Source organism: Salvia hispanica, chromosome 5 (assembly GCF_029641045.1).
Source record: "Salvia hispanica isolate PSC_SH4W2 chromosome 5, Shi_PSC_v1, whole genome shotgun sequence".
In the NCBI taxonomy this organism is placed as follows: Eukaryota; Viridiplantae; Streptophyta; class Magnoliopsida; order Lamiales; family Lamiaceae; genus Salvia; species Salvia hispanica.
In genome coordinates, this window is record NC_142696.1 from 47,225,439 (window position 1) to 47,244,790 (window position 19,352).

Genomic DNA, 19,352 nt, shown 5'->3' on the forward strand with positions numbered 1-19,352 from the left:
GGAGCCTCAATGATTGCTTCCAGAGGCACACGGGCCGGCCCCCTTTCCCTCGTTGTGATCACAAATCCAAAATGAGGAAGTGTTTGCAGAGTTTGGATAGGAATGGTCACAAGATCTATCTTGAGTACTTGAACTGGTTTCCCCTAAAATACAAAAGAAACATTACATTACTAAATCAAATTTAAAACGAAAAGAAAGAAAGCCAGATTAAAATCACGATTACTAATCTTCGACTGTCGTATAGGTTTCACAAATGCTATATAAAATTTGAAAATAATTAGCTAGTAACCAATATAAATATGACTACTGAACTCGTAGACGCAAATGTAACAATTATCCAGTGATTAGTATCAATAAAAGTATGATATAACTATTGAACTCATAGATGCAAATATAACAATTATCCAGTGATTAATATCAAGAAAGTAGTACTAACTACTAATATTGGATACAAAAAAAGACTACGCTACACTTCCATATTCTTAATTGAACATTTAAAGGAAAGCTCCCTCATTCTAAACAAGGAAGCCCAAATCTCTTCAATAATCTCAAGAAACATCAGCTTCGTAGCCTTCACAACAAGCTTAGAAATGACATAACACCGAAGCGTCGGCTTCTCCATCTCCGGAAAGCCCGAACACGAGCCTCCGCCATCAAGCCATCAAGGTGAGAGTTTTCAAACAAATCTGCGGAGGTAGAAGAACATTTGAAAAATTATTTTAAAAAACTGAAAATTATTTATAATAAATTTATATTAACTTGTTTTAAAAAATTATTATCATATAGCTTTTGTGGGTAAATGTGTAATTTAAATAATATACTATAGATACAAATGACATTCTTTTAAGTATTAAGATATTCTTTTGGGTTTAAATTTGTAAAAATGATCAAAATAATATACTCCATCGGTCTAGGAGTCTTATTTTTTCATTTTAATCTGTCCGCGAATAAGAGTACGGTCTTATATTTCACAACTCATTCCACTTACATTTCATATAAAACTAGTATATACAAGTGAGACTCATATTCCACTAACTTTTTTCACTCATTCCTCTTAACATTACTTAAAACCAATTTTAAAAAATCGGACCAGACCGGCCGACCGTGAACCGGAAAATGGTTTCTTTTTTATGTTTTTTTAATCAATTTTTTTAAAAATTTGTTGTTAGTAGTGCTTGAACACATGACATCTCCTCTAATCAACAATCTCTCTACCACTCCACTACAAGAGCCTCATTGAACAATTTGAACATTAAACATTCTTATACATTAAACATTAATTTTTTTATCTACATAATCTAATAATTCTTTTTAATTTTATATTCTTTAATATAATTATTAATTATAATATACTATATAATTATCATACTCTAAATTTTAATGATATTTGTCACTAACATTATTATTTTCATATAAGATTCATTATTTACTATAACTAAATATTAATATAGTATATATTTAATTTATATCCTAACTACTGATATCAATGAATATTCTCATCTAAACTAAGTAATGATTCATATTTAATTATAATATTATTTTACCACATAAACGTTTTTAAATTAATATGAAATTTATCTATTTTAATACATGAAACATTAGATTTTTTATTTATACTAAATAATAATTTATATATTTGATTATATTTACTAAATTTTAATATATTTATATTTATATAGAACTAATTATATGTAAGGCTTAATATTTTGTGATATATTATTAATTGTATTTTATCATTTCCTAAATTTAATATAGTTTTTTGTATTATATATATTTGTAATAGTAAAACGGTTCAACCAGTGGTTTAACCGGTCCGACCAGTTGAACCATGAACAGTAGCATTGTCGATTTATTTGTCGGTCCGGTTTTTAGAACAAGCTTAAAACACGTGCTGCCAAAAAATGGACTCCTAATAGGCCATGGAACGGAGGAAGTAACAGTCAACACAGCTATCCATTCACCCTAAAAATTAATACTTGTTGGATGTACATCAGTATCGTAGTTTAAATTTAATAAAATTTCACCTTAATTTGTTTCTTATATTTTTATCTAATATAGTCATATTGTCTCCAAATTATACAGTATTCGACACAGAGGGATGGATAGAATTATAGGAGTACGCATATTCAGTGAAGTAAGAGAGTAGATTTGTGCAAGAAAAAGATTTGAGTAATATTTTTATGCATGATAAAAGCAATATCCTCTCCAAAAATAAAGGAATGAGAAGAACACAAAGAAACAGCTCTACAAAAAAGGAAAGGAAAAAATTCTGCATTTACAGAAACTTTTGCTAGCAAGTAGTGCTAAGGAAGCAACAAAAAATAGGAGGCAAATTTGCAAAACCTCAGAAATGGTCAGCTATTAGCATTTTATTGTTCTTTTTTCCCATTTTCTTGGTCGTCGTCTTCAAAGAAATTAATCACTCATCTAACTGTTGAGCCAGAAGGATTACTCCGGGAAGAAGATGTAGAATGATTCAACTTCAAGACTGACTCGAATTTACGGAGAATATTCACTGCTTTTCTCTGCAGAAGATACCACAAACAAAGTTAGTATCCACTTTAAATGGGGATATTTATATGGCAATGATACATCTTATACACTACTACTGATGCAAAGCAGATGAATTACCCTCAATTTCTGATTTGAAACTACGTAGAAACGCCTATTCTAGACTACTGGGGAGTAAGCCGAATCTGTTAGGTTTTCATTGTCTTGTACTCCACGATGCATAAAATGATTTCAATGGATATTGTGTTCCTATAAGTATATTAAGTCCAGCGGCTGAATAGAATTATAAAAATTGCATAGAGTTGTTTGGAAGTATTTTTCTTTCCAAGGTCAAGAGTACATGTCTATGCAGCATAAAGACACAGAGCTATTGAGATAGATTCTTACCTTCCACCGTCTTTTCTTTACGAGAGTTTTGTTTGTTGCATCCAACTTCACAATTATTTCCTTGAAAGTTGGTCTTTTTGATGGCTGGTCGTGCCAACAATCTTCTATTAATCTGTTTGGATGAACAGATTTAGAGGTTAAGAGAAGAAAACAGGAGTGAATGTAGAAACCAAGACTTGAAATCTATCAATATCCAAGAACAAAAGAAAACAATATTGAAGAAAACCCTTTGACCTTAAAAAAAATATACAGGAAATCGAAAGGCTCACCGTCGCAGTCCATAAGCATAATGTTTAATTGGAGCGTCAAAAGGTGGGCGCTCATTGGCAGCATATGCTTTAGCAACTTCAATGTCATTCCTTTTAGGAAACGGTGGATGACCCTCAATCATCTGTGGGAAATATATATAGGTTCAAACAGGAATCAAACTGAAAAAATTATTCCTACTTATAAATGTAGTAAAACAAAATTGTTGCTCATACAAGTCAAGTTCCATGTGTGCAAAATAGCAGAAATAACTGAACCATTTAACATATATGTGCAGAAAGTGAAAGTAGGTCATAGAGAAGCATTACCTCTTGTAATATCAATGCAAATGAAAACACATCCACCTTAGTATCATATTCCTCATTTCTGAAAACTTCAGGAGCCATGTATCGCCCTGAGTTTGGGAAAGGGTTGGTCAATCATCAATTAGCCAATGTTCAGCACAATGATCATTTTTAAGATAGTAATAATCACCGGTGCATCTTCTACATTGCAGGTATCTAAGATTCATATTAATCAAACAATCATGTAAGTGAAGCAACATGTGATACAGGCTTCAGCAATCATATTTAGAATATAGAGTAAGGACAGTGCTTTTCCAAATGATCAGTTATTAAATTGAAAAGTAAATATTCAGAAAAAAAAGAAAGAACGTATGTCAATCAACTGGATACTTACAAGACGTCTGTTGCCAAGACACATGTTTGTCTTCTTTGACTGTTTTGGTAACTTTCATCAGCTTGCTTAGCCCAAAGTCAGCAACTTTGAGATGACCAGAATCATCCCGCAATACGTTTCTATCATATTTGATAATCCTCAATTGATCAAAAGTTTTCATATAGTAGTATAATTTGAACAATCTTTAGAGCCAAAGATAGGGCTATTTAAATAAAAATGGCATGGCTAAAAAAGGGAAGAAGAGAGTACATACGACGGTTCAAGATCTCGATGTATTATGGCTTCAGGCTTATTCTCATGCAAGTAGTTCATTCCTCTGTAGTAAAAATCATGAAACAAACACTCATATGCATCAAGGCAACAAAAATACCACCATTCCAAAAAAAATCCCTTAAATTAGACAAAAAGATGAGTTTTACTCATCGCCTATAGCATGTATCCTTTTATTCCTTTTGCAGAAATACTTAATGTGATTGTAAAATTGATGTCCAATATAGAAGGAATTAGTCCTTTACATGACATCATAAACTAAGCTGATCTTTTTTTAGATGAAGAAGAAGCTTGGAACTTATCACCATGAACAGTTGCTTCTAATTAATGGTGAGCCATCATCTGCTAGGTGGAGCTCATGATGTGAAGTTAGCAACCAAACATAGTGCAAGAACCTAAAAAACTAACCTCGCAATATCCAAGGCAAACTTGATAGTGGTTTTCAACTTTAAAGCATGTTTTCTTTTCAGGTATGCACACAAATCCCCCTGCAAAAAGGCTTTACTTAATTGTGATTGTTGTAAAAATAAATTACTCCTGAAGAAAATTAATAAGATCCCAAAGCATAATGCAATCTGCTCAAAATGGTGTAACCAACAAGTCAGAGGAATAAGAATTTTCTTTTTGATAAGAAAGCCCAATATTCTTTGTCATTTTTATAACTTTCTTCCAGCAAAAGAAACGTCAGAATGGAAAGGCTAAAGCATATAAAGCTCAAAGTTTAATAGTTTAAGAGATACCTTTGGGAGATATTCGGTAACAATCATCATTGGAGTACATTGAGTCACAGCACCAAGAAACTGGACGACATTCGGGTGGCGTATCTTTTGAAGTAGAGCAAGCTCATCCCTGAATGCATTTCTGCAAAACAACAGCTCACCTTGTAAAATAAACAGATCGATATTCCCTATTACAAAGAAAGGAGACCTTCGTTAATGGAAGCAAAAATTATCTTTCACGTAAAAGGTAAGACCAACCCACACTTTCTCTTCATCAATGAAAAATTCCTCAGCAAATTTCTTAACAGCAACCTGAATACCACGCCATGAGGCAATGCAAAATGTTCCCTGCAGCAGTTTTGGTCAACAAAAACAAGTGAAAAGTTACAGTTAAGACCACTATTTGACTACAAATCTGAAGACATTGGAAGAGCTTATGCTATATCCAAGCTTGTTTTACAACGAAGAGATGATACTACACGTAAAATAACACAAGAAGATCTTACCTTAGTTATTTCCACGCTGTTGGTGAAGTCTATCTCTTTTGGATCAATTTCATATTCAGGAACCTCACGGTCGTTTTCAACATGCATGGGAGCCATCTAACAAAATTATTCAAAAAAGATGTATGATCATAAAATGAAACAGCACAGATAAAACAAAAGCTGAAGGAGGATTACAAAGAAGATCTCCACACCGAACAGGCATGTGAAACTTACCGGAGGTTTTGCACCATTTGCCTCCAAAAGCTTTATAATGTCATTGTTTTTGTAGTAAATTGCATCTGCAAGGGGCTATTCAATTAAACCTTGTCACTACCATACCTATCAACCGTTCATTCGACAATCCATAACTAATATATTCGACACATAATGCATAAAAGGATGACTTTAGGTAGCATCAAGTTTCACAAAATATACATTTTCACTTCTAGCCTAAAGAGCATCTCCAGCTCCAGTTGCAATTTGTTTAAACTAAAAAATAAGGTGAACAACAGAGCTGACAATGTCTTTATTCTGTACAATAAAATATTCCTTAAGAAGTAAATGGTCCACTAGCAAAAGGCAACTTCTTCTAATGGAATGCCAGAAGAGAAACCAATGCAAGTTTAATATCATATCAATCATCAAGTTAGTTCATAGCAAGGCTTTCAAATCTACCAATAATTCTGTTATAACTAACTGCAACAGCTATATCTGTACATCACCACTACTTAACAGATCTCCTCTCTGAGATTCGAAAACCTACAACTACAAATCGGAAGTCAAATCAAGCGATCAATAAACTACATTGACAGTAAGACATTCCCCAATTTGCAGAGAATTGCACACATACCGTGCTGCCCCAGCGATCCTCGACGTCGACTTCGGCGCCGCGGCGGAGGAGCAAGTCGACGACGTTCGTCCGCCCCTGGCAGGCGGCGACGTGCAGGGCGCTGCGGTTGTCGATGTCTCTGAAATTGACGGCGGTGCCGGAGTCGAGCAGCTCCTGAATCCCCTCCAAATCGCCCTCGTTGGCCAAGTACATTAGCCTGACGCCGGAGTCCATGGCGTCCTCGATGCTTCCGGAGGCGAGAACGGCGTCGTTCTCGGGGGCGCCGGAAGACGGCCGCCCCGTCGCGAAACGCCGCTGAAGCTTTGAGTCCATTGAAAGCACCGATTTTGGAAAAAAGCAGTAACTATATTTGTACGTATCTATATATATAGGCAGAGCCACTGTGGGGCCCTCGCCAGATATCGAATATATATTCCATAATATTTAAATGCGCAAATAATGGAAGTATCTGTTTTTATACATTTTATATATGATTTCAAAATTATATAAAAATATTGTTAAAAATTGACTCACTAATAACAACTCTGAGTTGTTAAAAAATTTGAGTACTACTCCGTCTGCGAATAAGAGTTCTGTTTTTCTATTTTGGTCCGTCTGCAACTAGGAGTCTCGGTTCATAATTATCGAGAGGTCTCACATTCCACCAACTCATTCCACTCATATATCATTTAAAACTAATATATAGAAGTGAGACTCGTATTCCACTAAGGGGGTGTTCAGTTTGCAAGATTGTATTTGAGATCAAATTTGTAATGTGTTTGGTTCATGAGATTTAACCCCACAACTCAATCCTAGATGGATAATCAAGGGATATTTAGTCATAGCTAACTCCCTATGACTAAAATAATTTCACAACTCAATTCTAGATTGTATCTTGGTATTATTTTATCTTGGAAACCGAACACCACCTAACTTTCTTCAATCCACTTTTCTTAATATTTATTAAAACTCGTGTCGGAATGGAATGACACTCTTATTCGCGGACGGAGGGAGTAATAGCTTTATTGTAGCCTCTTCAACATCGATATTGTTTTTAACTACATTCACTTTGTTTAGTTATTCTCATTTTTAGTTTGCTTGAAGTGAAAGGAAGCGAGAGAGACCCCATGAGATTGAAATAACAGCTATATCTGAATTGGAGAAAATGATAGAGAATATTACTCCATGAAAAATGATTGCATTTTCCCTTTTTAGTCATTGAAACGTTCATAATTGCAAATATGTCCACAAATATAACGCAGTACATTTTTGTAAATTTTATAGTAGAGATCATACTTGGATGGAAAATTTTTGTTTGTATCTAATACAGTTTGATAGATAGATTTATGCATTTAAAAAGTAAAGCATTCACGTTTTGGAACCGGCGGTTCCCGTTCCGATAAATGCGGAACTGAAACTAGCCAGACAAACGAAAATCATGAGGCTTCGGTTCAAAATTGCTACTTTATCGTTTTATTTTTGCGGGTTTGTCATTTTATCTCACGTTTTTTATGATTATTTCCCTGATTTTGAGTCAAATGGCGATTAACAGCTGGTGACAGTTCCAAAAGTTTTAGAACTGAATTGGCATGTAGGAAGTACATTGGTCCTGATTCAACTTATGAGAGTGGTTACCATTTGAAAATTGAAATCGTCGATTAGATTCATGAGGAACCAATTGTTTGTATTTAACCATGCTTCCAACGGGTTATTGATTAGACACACCACGTGGCGATATATTCTTCCGATTATTGTTTTTTTTTTAATTCTACAAAGTGGTGGAGTTATTTCACATTAAATACATATAGTTTTACATCAAGTTATTGAAAAGGCACTAGATCATAAATGAAAATTTGAAAGTCTGATGCCAAATGAACGACCAACGTAAATATAACTCGATTTTACACGACCCCTACAATTCGAATAGAATCATTACGATTTCCCATACATTTTTACTAAGTTGTTGCGCTTAGTTGATATGCCATTAAACTTAGATCCTTGCCTATAGTATACATGAATATATACATTATATTTTTTGTTTGAACTCCAAAAGAATATGACTATTAAGTCTAAACATAAAGTATTTACTTCTATTATATTACTCTATGCATAATGCATGCAACGCTAAGGTTTCACCCTAAGCGGGCACTATGTTTGCGTCTTATCATCATGAGTGGAGAAATCACTTGCAACAAAGCAAGCTAATGCTAGGGTTTCAAGACCTAGCGTGACAATGTAGATGATAGGGAAATGAAGCGAAAACGGTGAACTTGACTTTCAAGAGGAGCAAGGAGATGGCAGCACTAGGGCTAAAGCGTAGTCGTGAATCCGCCCTAAGGGGAAACTCGATGTTCACGATAGTGGCAATGTGTGATAGACCGCAATATTACTCAATCGTGGTTTCGTAGGCAACGACATGGGCTTCAACTATGATGTTTTAAAGCATATGATCGTCTAGAAGAGGTGATGGCTTGTGGAGCATCGAATTACATTGAAAAAAAGTCGTCGTAAAAGCCGCCCATCATAATGCACCAGAATACAAAGCTTATGTATGCATTTGCGATTGTCGGAAAACCAATGCTACGATTATAGGAAGCCATTGGTCTAAGAGGGTGGCGGTGCACTAAAGGACGGAGATTCAGATAAGATTACACGCAAATATCACCTCATTAAATTTCATGTGCATAAACCATAGAGAAATTCCGCAAGTTGATAGATATTCTTTTGTTTTAAACCTTTACACAAGACTAACAACAAATTAACCAAAGTTTATACTAAATTTGATACTAGGAGAGCTCAGTACCTACCTTTGAATTTATAAACCCTAACTTTTTAAATTTTTTTTTTTGTAATTTACAAGACTAGTTTTTTTATGATTGGTTGGTGTGGAAAATAGATTTATTTATTTTTATTTAATTTATAATTTCACACTCAACAGTACTACTCCGAGAATCATCTAGGTCAGAGACCTCTTTTCCCCTCTTCCTCTCCTTCATCGCCTTCAATTCATCCTCTATAATCTCACACACCACTCCACACGCACTGAAAAGGTAATACAAAATCCACCTTCCACAAACAGCAAAAAAGACCAATCATTGCAGCTCCTTAATTTACCTTATTATGCCCCCTAGCATGGCGACTGAAAATTCCACAAACACTTCACGAGCTGAAGAATTCAAAGTCCAAGCAAATGAAGCCTTTAAAGGTAGTATTGCCAACGATTGTAATAAAGTTTGTATTTTTATTTCTTTTTCTCTTTCTATTGCATATTTAATGGATGATACTGGTATTTGTAGTTTTGATTTTCATGTGTATGCGTGTTTAATAATCTATCGATTTATTGCGTTTGCAGCGCATAAATTCTCTCAAGCAATTGATTTGTACACGCAAGCGATAGAGCTGAATCATGATAATGCGGTTTACTGGGCTAACCGGGCGTTTGCGCACACTAAGTTGGAGGAGTATGGGAGTGCTATTCAGGATGCTACGTCGGCGATTGAGATCGATCCGAAGTATTCGAAGGCAAGTACTGTCGGGTTCTGCTTTGTATTCGAGGGGAAGGGGGTTTTCTTTTTTGGCATTTGAGGTCTGAGATTGGTGAAAGGGTGCAGTGATGTGGCTAGTTGGAAATGATGTTCTTCTTTTTCAATGCAGGGTTATTACAGGCGAGGTGCGGCCTATTTGGCGATGGGGAAATTTAAGGAAGCTCTTAAGGACTTTCAACAAGTGGGGCTTCTTTACTGCTGTGTTTGATACTCTGCATGTTTTTTGCTGAACATTTGTTGATTTGGAATAAAACTGCAAGGGCTTTTTGTGCAAGATTTGGGCTTGGTGATTTTGGTTGGGGTTTTTGTGGAGTGCATTGGAGAAACTTAAGTAAGAGGAGCTGTGATCCATTCATCATCAAATGGCTAAATGGTTTAGTCACTATAAAATTACATATAACTGTGTGCATGCATGTGCTGATATGTAACATACCAAACTATTATATTATACTTGTAGTGAAATAATCTAATGGTTTAATTGGTGTTTGCTTTGGATCTATAAACATGTGAGGGCTAATGGCAATAACAAAAGGGACACACCATGTTCATCTAAAAGATAAAAACATGCATCATTTAAGAGAGAGCGGTGCTGATTTTCTGTGTCGCCTTTACATAAATTTCTTGTATTACTCGTCTTATATATGAAGGTGATGGATAGTCTCTACGTTGTTACCTATAACATCCAAGATAAATCAAGGAGAACATCTTGTCTTGCATGAAAGTTGAAAATGCTAGACTATTTTATTTGCTCTGTTTATACTTTATATGATAGCTTCAATGTTTTGTTAATCTAAGTAAAAGATCACAATAGAATTAGAAGCACATGGAAGCAAAATTCATAATATAGGTGTAGCCAGGAATAAGTATCTATGTGGCTTTTAAGCTAACTAAACCGTTCTTGATGGATATTGGTTATGATATTCTGTTTATTCCCAAATAAGGGTTTGGAAGTTTCTTATTTTCCAGTCTGATCAAGGCTTGCGCTTCGTATGGTAAAAAATTTATAAGAAGTGCTGTTGAAACTTTAGGTTTTGGAGTATCTACTGCTTCGTGAATTTTTGTTACTGTATTTGTTTTTCTCTATTTTCCCCGTTGTGGCCTTTTTGAGGCAAATTGTGATTGTTTATTTGTATTTTAATTTATGTCTTCAATTGATTATTTATTAAATTTAGGTCAAAAGACTTTGCCCAAATGATCCTGATGCTGCCAAGAAATTAAAAGAGTGTGAGAAGGCGGTCATGAAGCTAAAATTTGAAGAAGCTATTTCTGTACCTGAATCAGAAAAGCGTTCAGTAGCCGACTCTATTGATTATCACACAATAGGTGTGTTCTTGTTGATTTATGTGACAATTGTAGATTTTCTGCTGGTTTCATACTCTATTTTTTATGCAAATTCAACTATTTTCAAACTTCTCTCTCATTATTTGATCAATTCTGAGTATATTGCCACAGATTGAATTTTACCAATCTCTGTTCTATGTTGCTAAGAAGTAATGTCTTCCTTTGTAGTACATTATGGGGTAAATGAGTAATCTCATCTGTTCTAACTCTGATTCTATGGTAATCTGTTATGTGTTTTTTTGACATGCAATTTATCCTGTGGCTGTCTTTGGAGTTTTGCTGTTTTTAGATTGTCTTGTTTTGTCCTCTTGATGAATGTACCAAGGGATATTTGGAATTTAGATCTGTTATGCTGATTACTGAAGCATCTTTGCTTCGTTCAGAGTGTCCGCTAATTTTTATGCTCATACTTCATGATATGGTAGTTATTGAAAGATCAATGCTATAGGATTTGGCGAGGTTCATTTTATCTGAAAACTTTACTTGCACATTTCATGTGTCATGTATCATGGATATGCTACAACACTGGGTGTGAACTCATGAAGGTTATTAGAGGGATTAATGTGCATTATAGTATGCTATTGGGGCGGGGGGCTGGGCATGTTAGACCAGATAGTAATGCAGAGTGGATGAGTATTGGGTCGAAGACAGCCTTGTGTAATAACCGGGAGAAAGGCATTGAACTTGCGCGTTTCATGTTAACAAGTATGTAGAAATGTACATTGGTTACTCTTATACTTACTAGTACATTACCTATTTTATCATGATAGGGACTAGTCCTGGCTCATCTTATGTTTCCCTGAAAGTTACTGCTGTAGCAGCGGCCGTAGCACTACTGGCAGTATATGTTGGGACTAAAGGATCCATAGCAGTGGCAACAACAGCTATGACGATTGTATTGGTGGTCTTTGGAACATATTGGCAAGGCCGATGCAAAGAAAGTGTCTTTACCAAGGGTCGAACACTTGACTTAGGTTAGACCTTTTAAGATCAAATGAAGCATTAAGAATAAATTAAAAAATGACAATGTCATAAAACTTTAGTCTTTACGTAGTAAGGGGCACTGCATGACATACATCAGTCTGTATGGAGAAGGATATTTTCTATAAGGAAATCGATGTTCACTGATTCTAGGACTTACTCCAGTGTGAACTGGCCATAATTTTAAAACTTTTCTTCGTCCTGCTGTGGAGCAATGAATTAATAAAACTACATTCCGGTGGTTGTATTTCCTTCTCTGGTTATTCATTTTTCGAAGGACTTCAAGGAAAAGATGGGAATTCTTTCCCATTTGTTCATAATTAAAGTTTGTGTGTGATTATAGCATAACTGTTTCAAACTGTCACTTAAAAGTAAAAGTATCTTAAAGGACAATACCTCAAGTCACTGATAATTATGTTCATCCATTGCTCGGTACTGATTGATGTTAGCTTTCTTTATTTATTAGATTGGTTGTATTATCAGTAATCTGAGCTAGTATATGTTGCTAGAGGCATATGACCTCTTCAGTTAGGAGCATTCTTCTTTATGCTTGTGCTTCTATGTTGACTGACCTTCTAGTATAGAAAATCATTAGTGCGGAGATCCTCAGAAATTAAAGTAGAATGATACGAACCTCCTTTGTTGACTGAAAAGTGTTTTCTTATGGCTGACATGATCAATTGCACCACTGTCCTGTGTCCTAAAGAAGTTACACATAGGTCTTTTCTTCAATGAAACTTAAACATGTATCTCCTGAATTATTTTTTCTTTTTACATTACTTCAACTATAATGACTGATTCTGCTGTGGGATTCCTCAGCCGATTTTACTTCAGTTCTTTTTTCAGTGATAAAATTTTCATCTTTTTATGACAGGTAGCAGAAAGTCAGTAATAAATGGAAAAACCACCCCATTGACTATTTTTTTTTCTGGGGCTCATTATAAAACAATTAATAATATCAATAATAATGGCTTATGTTGCTAAATGTTTGTTTCAAGCCCATTTTGACTTTTTTGTACACTTCAAAAAAGGATATGATAACTTGCTAGACATGCTACAGAACAAAAAACCAACCAATTGACTGTGTTTTGTGTTTTATTTCAAACAGAGGTTGACTCACAATATTCTGGAGCAAGAATAGAGGGGGATGTTGTTACATTAGATTTTGTCAAGAAAATGCTGGAGGACTTCAAGAATCAGAAGTTTCTACACAAAAGGTATACTGTTCTAGTGTGGTAAATAACATGTTTTGTTTTATTATTTCTTGTTTCTAGATGAGTATGCCTAGAGCAAGTCCTGCACTTCTATGGCTAATTTATGTTATTAATATTCCTTGTATTTTTTGAAGTGGATTATTTGAATCTCAGTATTAGATTTTTTTGGTTACAGATATGCATGCCAGATCGTGCTGCAAATGAGAGATTTGTTGCGAGAATTGCCATCTCTCGTCGATATTCATGTTCCCGATGGAAAGCATTTCACTGTATGCGGTGATGTACATGGTCAGGTAGTACAGAAAGACTTAGTGAGCTGTCCTCACTCCTTTAGTTCGTATGTCAATTTGCCAACACTAGTTAACTGTCTTAAGTGCCTTCATAACTGCCACATTCTGACTTACAAATTTGCTGTCCAGGCTTTCATCTGGTCAAGTATCATATTCAATTAACATGTAGTTATGAAATGCAATATGGATGGATATGCTACACGTACACTAGAGAGCTAAGCCATTTATTCAGCTGTTCATTTCTATTAATGAGTTGCTTGAATCTTTATGCAAAGCCGCATTTGAAAATCAAGGAAATCTTAAGGCTGCATTTCTTTCCTGCTCTTTTGACTGCTAATTTTCTAGGTTTTTCTGGGGTTTTTGTTTGAGGTGATAAACAAATGTTATTTCCCTTATTATTGTGAAAAACAACTACATGAGATGCTTCTGTTGGACTTCTATTCATTATGTGTGACCTTCCAGAACTAATATATGTTCATGACTCATATTGTGCTTGCAGTTTTATGATTTGATGAATATATTTGAGCTCAATGGACTTCCTTCCGAAGAAAATCCCTATCTGTTCAATGGAGACTTCGTAGATAGAGGTTCATTTTCTTTAGAGGTTATACTGACACTGTTTGCCTTCAAGTGCATGTGCCCATCAGGTGATCCATACATCTTTTGTTTTTAATTTGTAATTGCATTCTTAGTTCTTACATACCTGAGCCACTTTCAGATTATCCTGCTAGTTTGAGTTCGAGAGATTCCCTTTCCTTTAAATTGCATTTTATGCATCATGCATAGTTATTATTACTCCCTCTGTTTCTTAAACATAGAAACTCTTTCCTTTTTGGTATGTTTCTTAAAATTAGAAACTTTCCATTTTAGGAAACTTCTTTCTCTCTGATGAGGTGGGATCCATTTTCTACTATCACACCTTTTCATTCTATCTCTCTCTCACTTTGCCAATTTTGCATTAAAACCTGTGTCGTTTCAAAAGTTCCTATATTAAGAAATGTAGGGAGTACAATAATTCTACATTCGTGCCTGTTGATCAGCTAAATGTTGAGTATTTCCAAGTGTAAGGCAGCATGATAAGGAGCCTAAAAAGTCACAAAATCTACAAATTATCATTGTGGATCATCTTTTTAATGTTTTAAGTATCTCTCTGAAGTGGTGGTGCATGAATTACATCTTGTCCTGTTAATTATATATATTTCTGCTTAGTCATAAATATTTTGTCTCTGACAGCATTGCGACATGTAGCATCGGTTCTGACATATCTGCTTATTCTAATTTCAGCTATATACCTTTCTCGAGGGAACCATGAAAGCAAGAGCATGAATAAGATTTATGGTTTTGAGGGTGAAGTTAGATCCAAATTGAATGATACATTTGTGGAACTATTTGCCGAAGTGTTCTGTTGCTTACCTTTGGCTCATGTCATAAATAACAAAGTATTTGTCGTCCATGGAGGTCTTTTCAGTGTTGATGGAGTGAAGCTATCTGACATCCGTGCAATTGACCGTTTTTGTGAGCCTCCTGAGGAGGGTAAGCTTGAGATGCAACATTTCAGTTCCTTATTTATATGTTCTGTTTGCAGTACACTTTGGCTTTTAAAGTTCTTTATTAACTGGGGAATTTATCTCCCTTGAAATAAGTCTGCCACTTCACATTATCTAAAAAGAGTTATAAAGCATGTTTTATTGTGGAAAATATAAAAGGTAGGAGAAGAGTTTGGCTTCTCCTGCAACCGCAAGTAGCTTAGACCCTGTATGAATGTTCTGTTCCGGTATCAGCTATACTTTGATGCCTTTTCTAGATTTTGAATATTCGTTCTCTGGCTTGACTACTGTCTGATATCTTCTTTTCTTTTGTGTTCCCACGACCCCACCTAATAATAAAATCATTATTAATTAGATGCATTTTATCCAGATTCCATTGTCTTTTGATTCATTTCATTAATATTATCTTGTGCTTAGATCTGGTAGCTTAATGTTGATAGCATATTTCCTCATGATCGTTCTATCTTGATAAATTTTATCATGCTGTTAGCTTGATAAAGCTCTAGCTGAAATCTGTAACAACATAAGTTATCTCAGTTAGCAAGGACAAGTGATTTAGGTAAGTTTGACGCATTATCTGTCACTGTTATCCAGGGTTGATGTGTGAATTACTGTGGAGTGATCCACAACCTCAGCTTGGCAGGGGACCAAGCAAGCGTGGTGTTGGTCTTTCATTCGGTGGAGATGTAACAAAAAGATTTTTGGAGGACAATAACCTAGGTAAATCTCCGTCTTTCACGTAAACGACCACATTTTCATTTACAAGCTCTACTTGTACTGTATTCGAAAAACAAAAACCTCATTTGCTCAACATATTATTTTACAGATTTAGTAGTGAGGTCACATGAAGTTAAGGATGAGGGTTACGAGATTGAGCATGATGGCAAACTCATCACTGTATTCTCTGCTCCAAATTATTGTGATCAGGTAATGTGTTTTTTTATCCAACTTATTCTTATAGCCTGTTTTGAGTCTACTCATCGAATGCTTTACAGTACTGGAGCTGGAGTTAGTTTTCGTGAACTGTTTTTTTTGTAGGGGGTGTGCATGTGCGTATACATCATACTCTCTCCAACCCATTAGTGTTGAGGCGTTTCTTTTGGCCATGGAGATTTAGGAATAAATAATTAATGATTTAATTGGAGCGAGAATAAAGTAGGAGAGATAATAATAGATAAGTAATTAGAGAACAAAGTAGAAGAGAGAAAAGTAAGAGATTAAGTGTGTTGGATTTTTTGCCATAAGTGAAATGACTCAGCTATAATGGGACAGCTTAGAAAAGAATACGACTCGACATTAATGGGGATGGGTGGAGTGTTTGTTTGCTTCGAATTGTTCTGTTTTTTTGTTTATGTAGTCTTGCGTCGCATGTTAGGCTGCAGTAGTCTCAGTCTCCTTGTTACATTATTTTACACTTCATAATTCAAATAATGATATGCTGAATGTCGCTCTCACTTCAGACACTCAAGTCTGCTTGTAAATTTTATTGCGATGAATTTACTTTGCTCGAAATTAAAGCCTGTCCCCGCATCTGAATTTCTTTTAATCTTGCTGCAGATGGGAAACAAAGGCGCATTTATTCGTTTTGAAGCACCAGATCTCAAACCCAATATCGCAACGTTCTCAGCAGTGGTTAGTAGCTTCTCACCTTCACGTGCCCTCTGAGCCGCAACATTCACAAAAACGAAACATGAAACCTTGCATTTGTTTTGTTCATCTGGAAACAAATTTTAATATGCAAACAAAGGAAAAAAAACTACTAAATCTTGTCTAGCATAATTGCAACACCAATCTTTCCTTCCGTCTTTATAAAATTAATCGACATTTTCCTTTGTATTCTTTCATCTGCAGCCGCACCCTGATGTCAAACCAATGGCGTATGCAAACAACTTCCTACGGATGTTCTCGTAATCCTCGAGCCCTATTTATTACCTTTCAACTTTTCCTTTTTGTGCAAGACATTCTTCTTGCTTCCCAAAAGTGCAGAATCACAAAGGGCTCAAGACTCGGGCTATTCGAGCAAACTATAACATGTGTACATTGGAGTTTTGCTTTAAAATTGAGTGCTAAGTTGCTAAAGGTGGCAACTAGGTGTACTGTACCTTGTACAACCTGATTAATTTACATTAATTTTGTGTATGATTAATATAACCAGTTGGTTGTTCTTGGTTGCTGAATCTAAGATTATGAAATTCATCATTAATCTCATGGTTGAAACTAGTACAGTGAAATGACTGTAGAAAATTATTGTGTTAGGTGAAAATTTAGGGACATTTGGTCTACTTCTAGGTTTGGTATCATAGGGTAGAAAGTTATTATAGTAGAGTAAATCTTGAGATAAAACCCTAGAAATGGTAAAAATGATCATGATAAGCCTAGTGGCTCCTTTCACCTCAATACTTGCTTTTATTTCTTCTTTATATACTTTCATTCATTTTATTTGATGTTTGCCATTGTCATCATCAACTCTGATAATATGTAACATGTCCTATTTTTTTCTCAACTCATAATTCTCAAGAAACATCACTTGGCCCTACCCTTTGGCTTCAATTTTCTCACTCAAGCTCTTGACCCCACCTATCTTGTCAATCAAATCTTGGCTCTTGACTCCATTTACTCCCTCCTTTCTCTCTCTCTCTCTCTCTCTCTCTAAGTTTGAATCAAATGTGATCAAACAACTTTCTTCCTATGTTAAAACAGTTCTCAGTCCATTAGCCTATTAGCAGCAAACTCAAGACAGAGAAGAAACCAGAGAAAAATGCTCTCTCCATTCCTATTCCCTCTTCACATTCTGCTGCTATTCATCTTCTCCACCAATCAACAATCCTTAGCAGCTGACAACACCACACCTTCCAGCAGCATGAGCCGTCACGAGCTCGAAACCTTGTACAAGATCATGGAGAGCCTCTCGGCCGACCAGGACTGGAGAGTCGCTTACCCGAACCCCTGCCAGCCCGGCTCGGGCTGGCAGGGGATCGAGTGCAAGCACTCGACCCCGGACAACCTCTTCCACGTCACCCGCCTCGACCTCGGCACCTTTCCCAATCCGTCTTGCAAGAACTCTGCCACGTTCCCACCAGAAATCTTCCACCTCCCGAATCTCGACGCGATCTTCATCTTCCAATGCTTCACCAACGCCCCGACACGAATCACGATCCCTCCGAACAACCTCCTCCCGGCCTCCCCTCTCCAGCAGCTCAGCCTGAGATCAAACTCCGCACTCATTGGCACAATCCCACCTCAAATTTCCACTCTAAAGTCCCTCCAAATCCTCACATTGTCCCAGAACCGGCTAATGGGGCCAATCCCGACCGAGATCTTCACCTCCAGCGCCCTCGTGCACCTCGACCTGAGCTACAACGCCCTCACGGGCGCAATCCCATTAGAGCTAGGGAATCTTGGAAACCTTGTAGGCCTTGACCTGAGCTACAACAAGCTCACAGGGCCAATCCCTTCTGCAATAGGCGAGCTTCGGATCCTCCAGAAGCTCGACCTCAGCTCGAATCTCCTCACCGGAACCATCCCAGACTCCATCAATCACCTCCAGTCTCTAGTTTTCCTAGCACTCAGCAACAACAGACTGCATGGTGCATTCCCCAAAGGCCTCATCAACCTCCACAACCTGCAGTATTTCTTGATGGACAGCAATCCCATGTCCGTTTCCCTTCCCGTGGAACTCGGGCAGCTGAAGAAGCTGCAGGAGCTTCGCCTCTCCAACTCCGGCTACTCCGGCACCATCCCTTCTGCATACTCCCAGCTCCTCAACCTCAGCTCTCTGTCACTCCAAAACAACAAACTATCAGGAAAAATCCCAGATGCATTCTCCAATCTCTCCCACATCTACCACCTCAACCTGAGCAGGAACTTTCTAGAAGGTGTTGTCCCCTTCAACTCAACCTTCTTAAAAAGGCTTGGGAAGAACCTGGACCTCAGTGGCAACCTGGGGCTGTGTCTAAGCCCTTCTGCTGCCTATGATGGCGTCGAGGTCGGTGTCGGCGTCTGTGGTGACAACAACAGAATCAGCAGCAAACCAGTCAAGACATCTGAAGCTGCATTGCTGCAATGTTCCACTCTGCTCTTAGCCTTCTTCACCATTCTATCATTTCACCACACAATCTATTATTTCTAGTCTATTTCTGCCCCATGTTTAGTTAATTCAGTTTGTTGTAATAGAGTGGACTGAACCAGCTTTATCCATTCAACCATTTGACTGTGCATGCCTCAGCCTCTAAGACAACAATGCAGGGAAAGTCATTACCATTTTCCAAGAGAATGTCTGAACCTTCTC

At 36.5% G+C, this 19,352-nt stretch overlaps 3 protein-coding genes across 4 annotated transcripts; 2 read left to right on the top strand and 1 right to left on the bottom strand.

Moving 5' to 3' along the window:
- Nucleotides 1–2,164: 2,164 nt before the first annotated feature.
- LOC125188234 (Integrin-linked protein kinase family) lies at nt 2,165–6,504 on the bottom strand. Its single transcript, XM_048084996.2, has 12 exons — nt 6,168–6,504; nt 5,552–5,626; nt 5,339–5,434; nt 5,095–5,180; nt 4,854–4,974; nt 4,522–4,601; nt 4,097–4,159; nt 3,844–3,962; nt 3,474–3,559; nt 3,168–3,289; nt 2,899–3,010; nt 2,165–2,525 (listed from the first exon to the last, which is right to left on the bottom strand). Exons 1-12 carry the CDS (start codon nt 6,477–6,479, stop codon nt 2,424–2,426), a joined length of 1,374 nt encoding a protein of 457 aa, XP_047940953.2. The 5' UTR covers nt 6,480–6,504; the 3' UTR covers nt 2,165–2,423.
- A 2,583-nt stretch (nt 6,505–9,087) lies between these two features.
- LOC125189190 (serine/threonine-protein phosphatase 5) lies at nt 9,088–17,241 on the top strand. Of its 2 annotated transcripts, XM_048086449.2 has the most exons (13): nt 9,088–9,351; nt 9,499–9,668; nt 9,801–9,872; nt 10,864–11,014; nt 11,803–12,006; nt 13,122–13,230; nt 13,403–13,520; nt 14,017–14,164; nt 14,802–15,050; nt 15,659–15,784; nt 15,891–15,991; nt 16,622–16,696; nt 16,916–17,241. In XM_048086449.2, the coding sequence occupies exons 1-13, from the start codon at nt 9,267–9,269 to the stop codon at nt 16,973–16,975; spliced, it is 1,668 nt and encodes a 555-aa protein (XP_047942406.1). In that variant the 5' UTR covers nt 9,088–9,266; the 3' UTR covers nt 16,976–17,241. The 2 variants fall into 2 exon arrangements, with proteins under 2 accessions (XP_047942406.1, XP_047942409.1); XM_048086452.2 differs by lacking the exon at nt 11,803–12,006.
- Nucleotides 17,242–17,553: 312 nt separating this feature from the next.
- LOC125188015 (uncharacterized) lies at nt 17,554–19,337 on the top strand. Its single transcript, XM_048084744.2, has one exon. It carries the CDS (start codon nt 17,823–17,825, stop codon nt 19,191–19,193), a length of 1,371 nt encoding a protein of 456 aa, XP_047940701.1. The 5' UTR covers nt 17,554–17,822; the 3' UTR covers nt 19,194–19,337.
- Nucleotides 19,338–19,352: the final 15 nt, after the last annotated feature.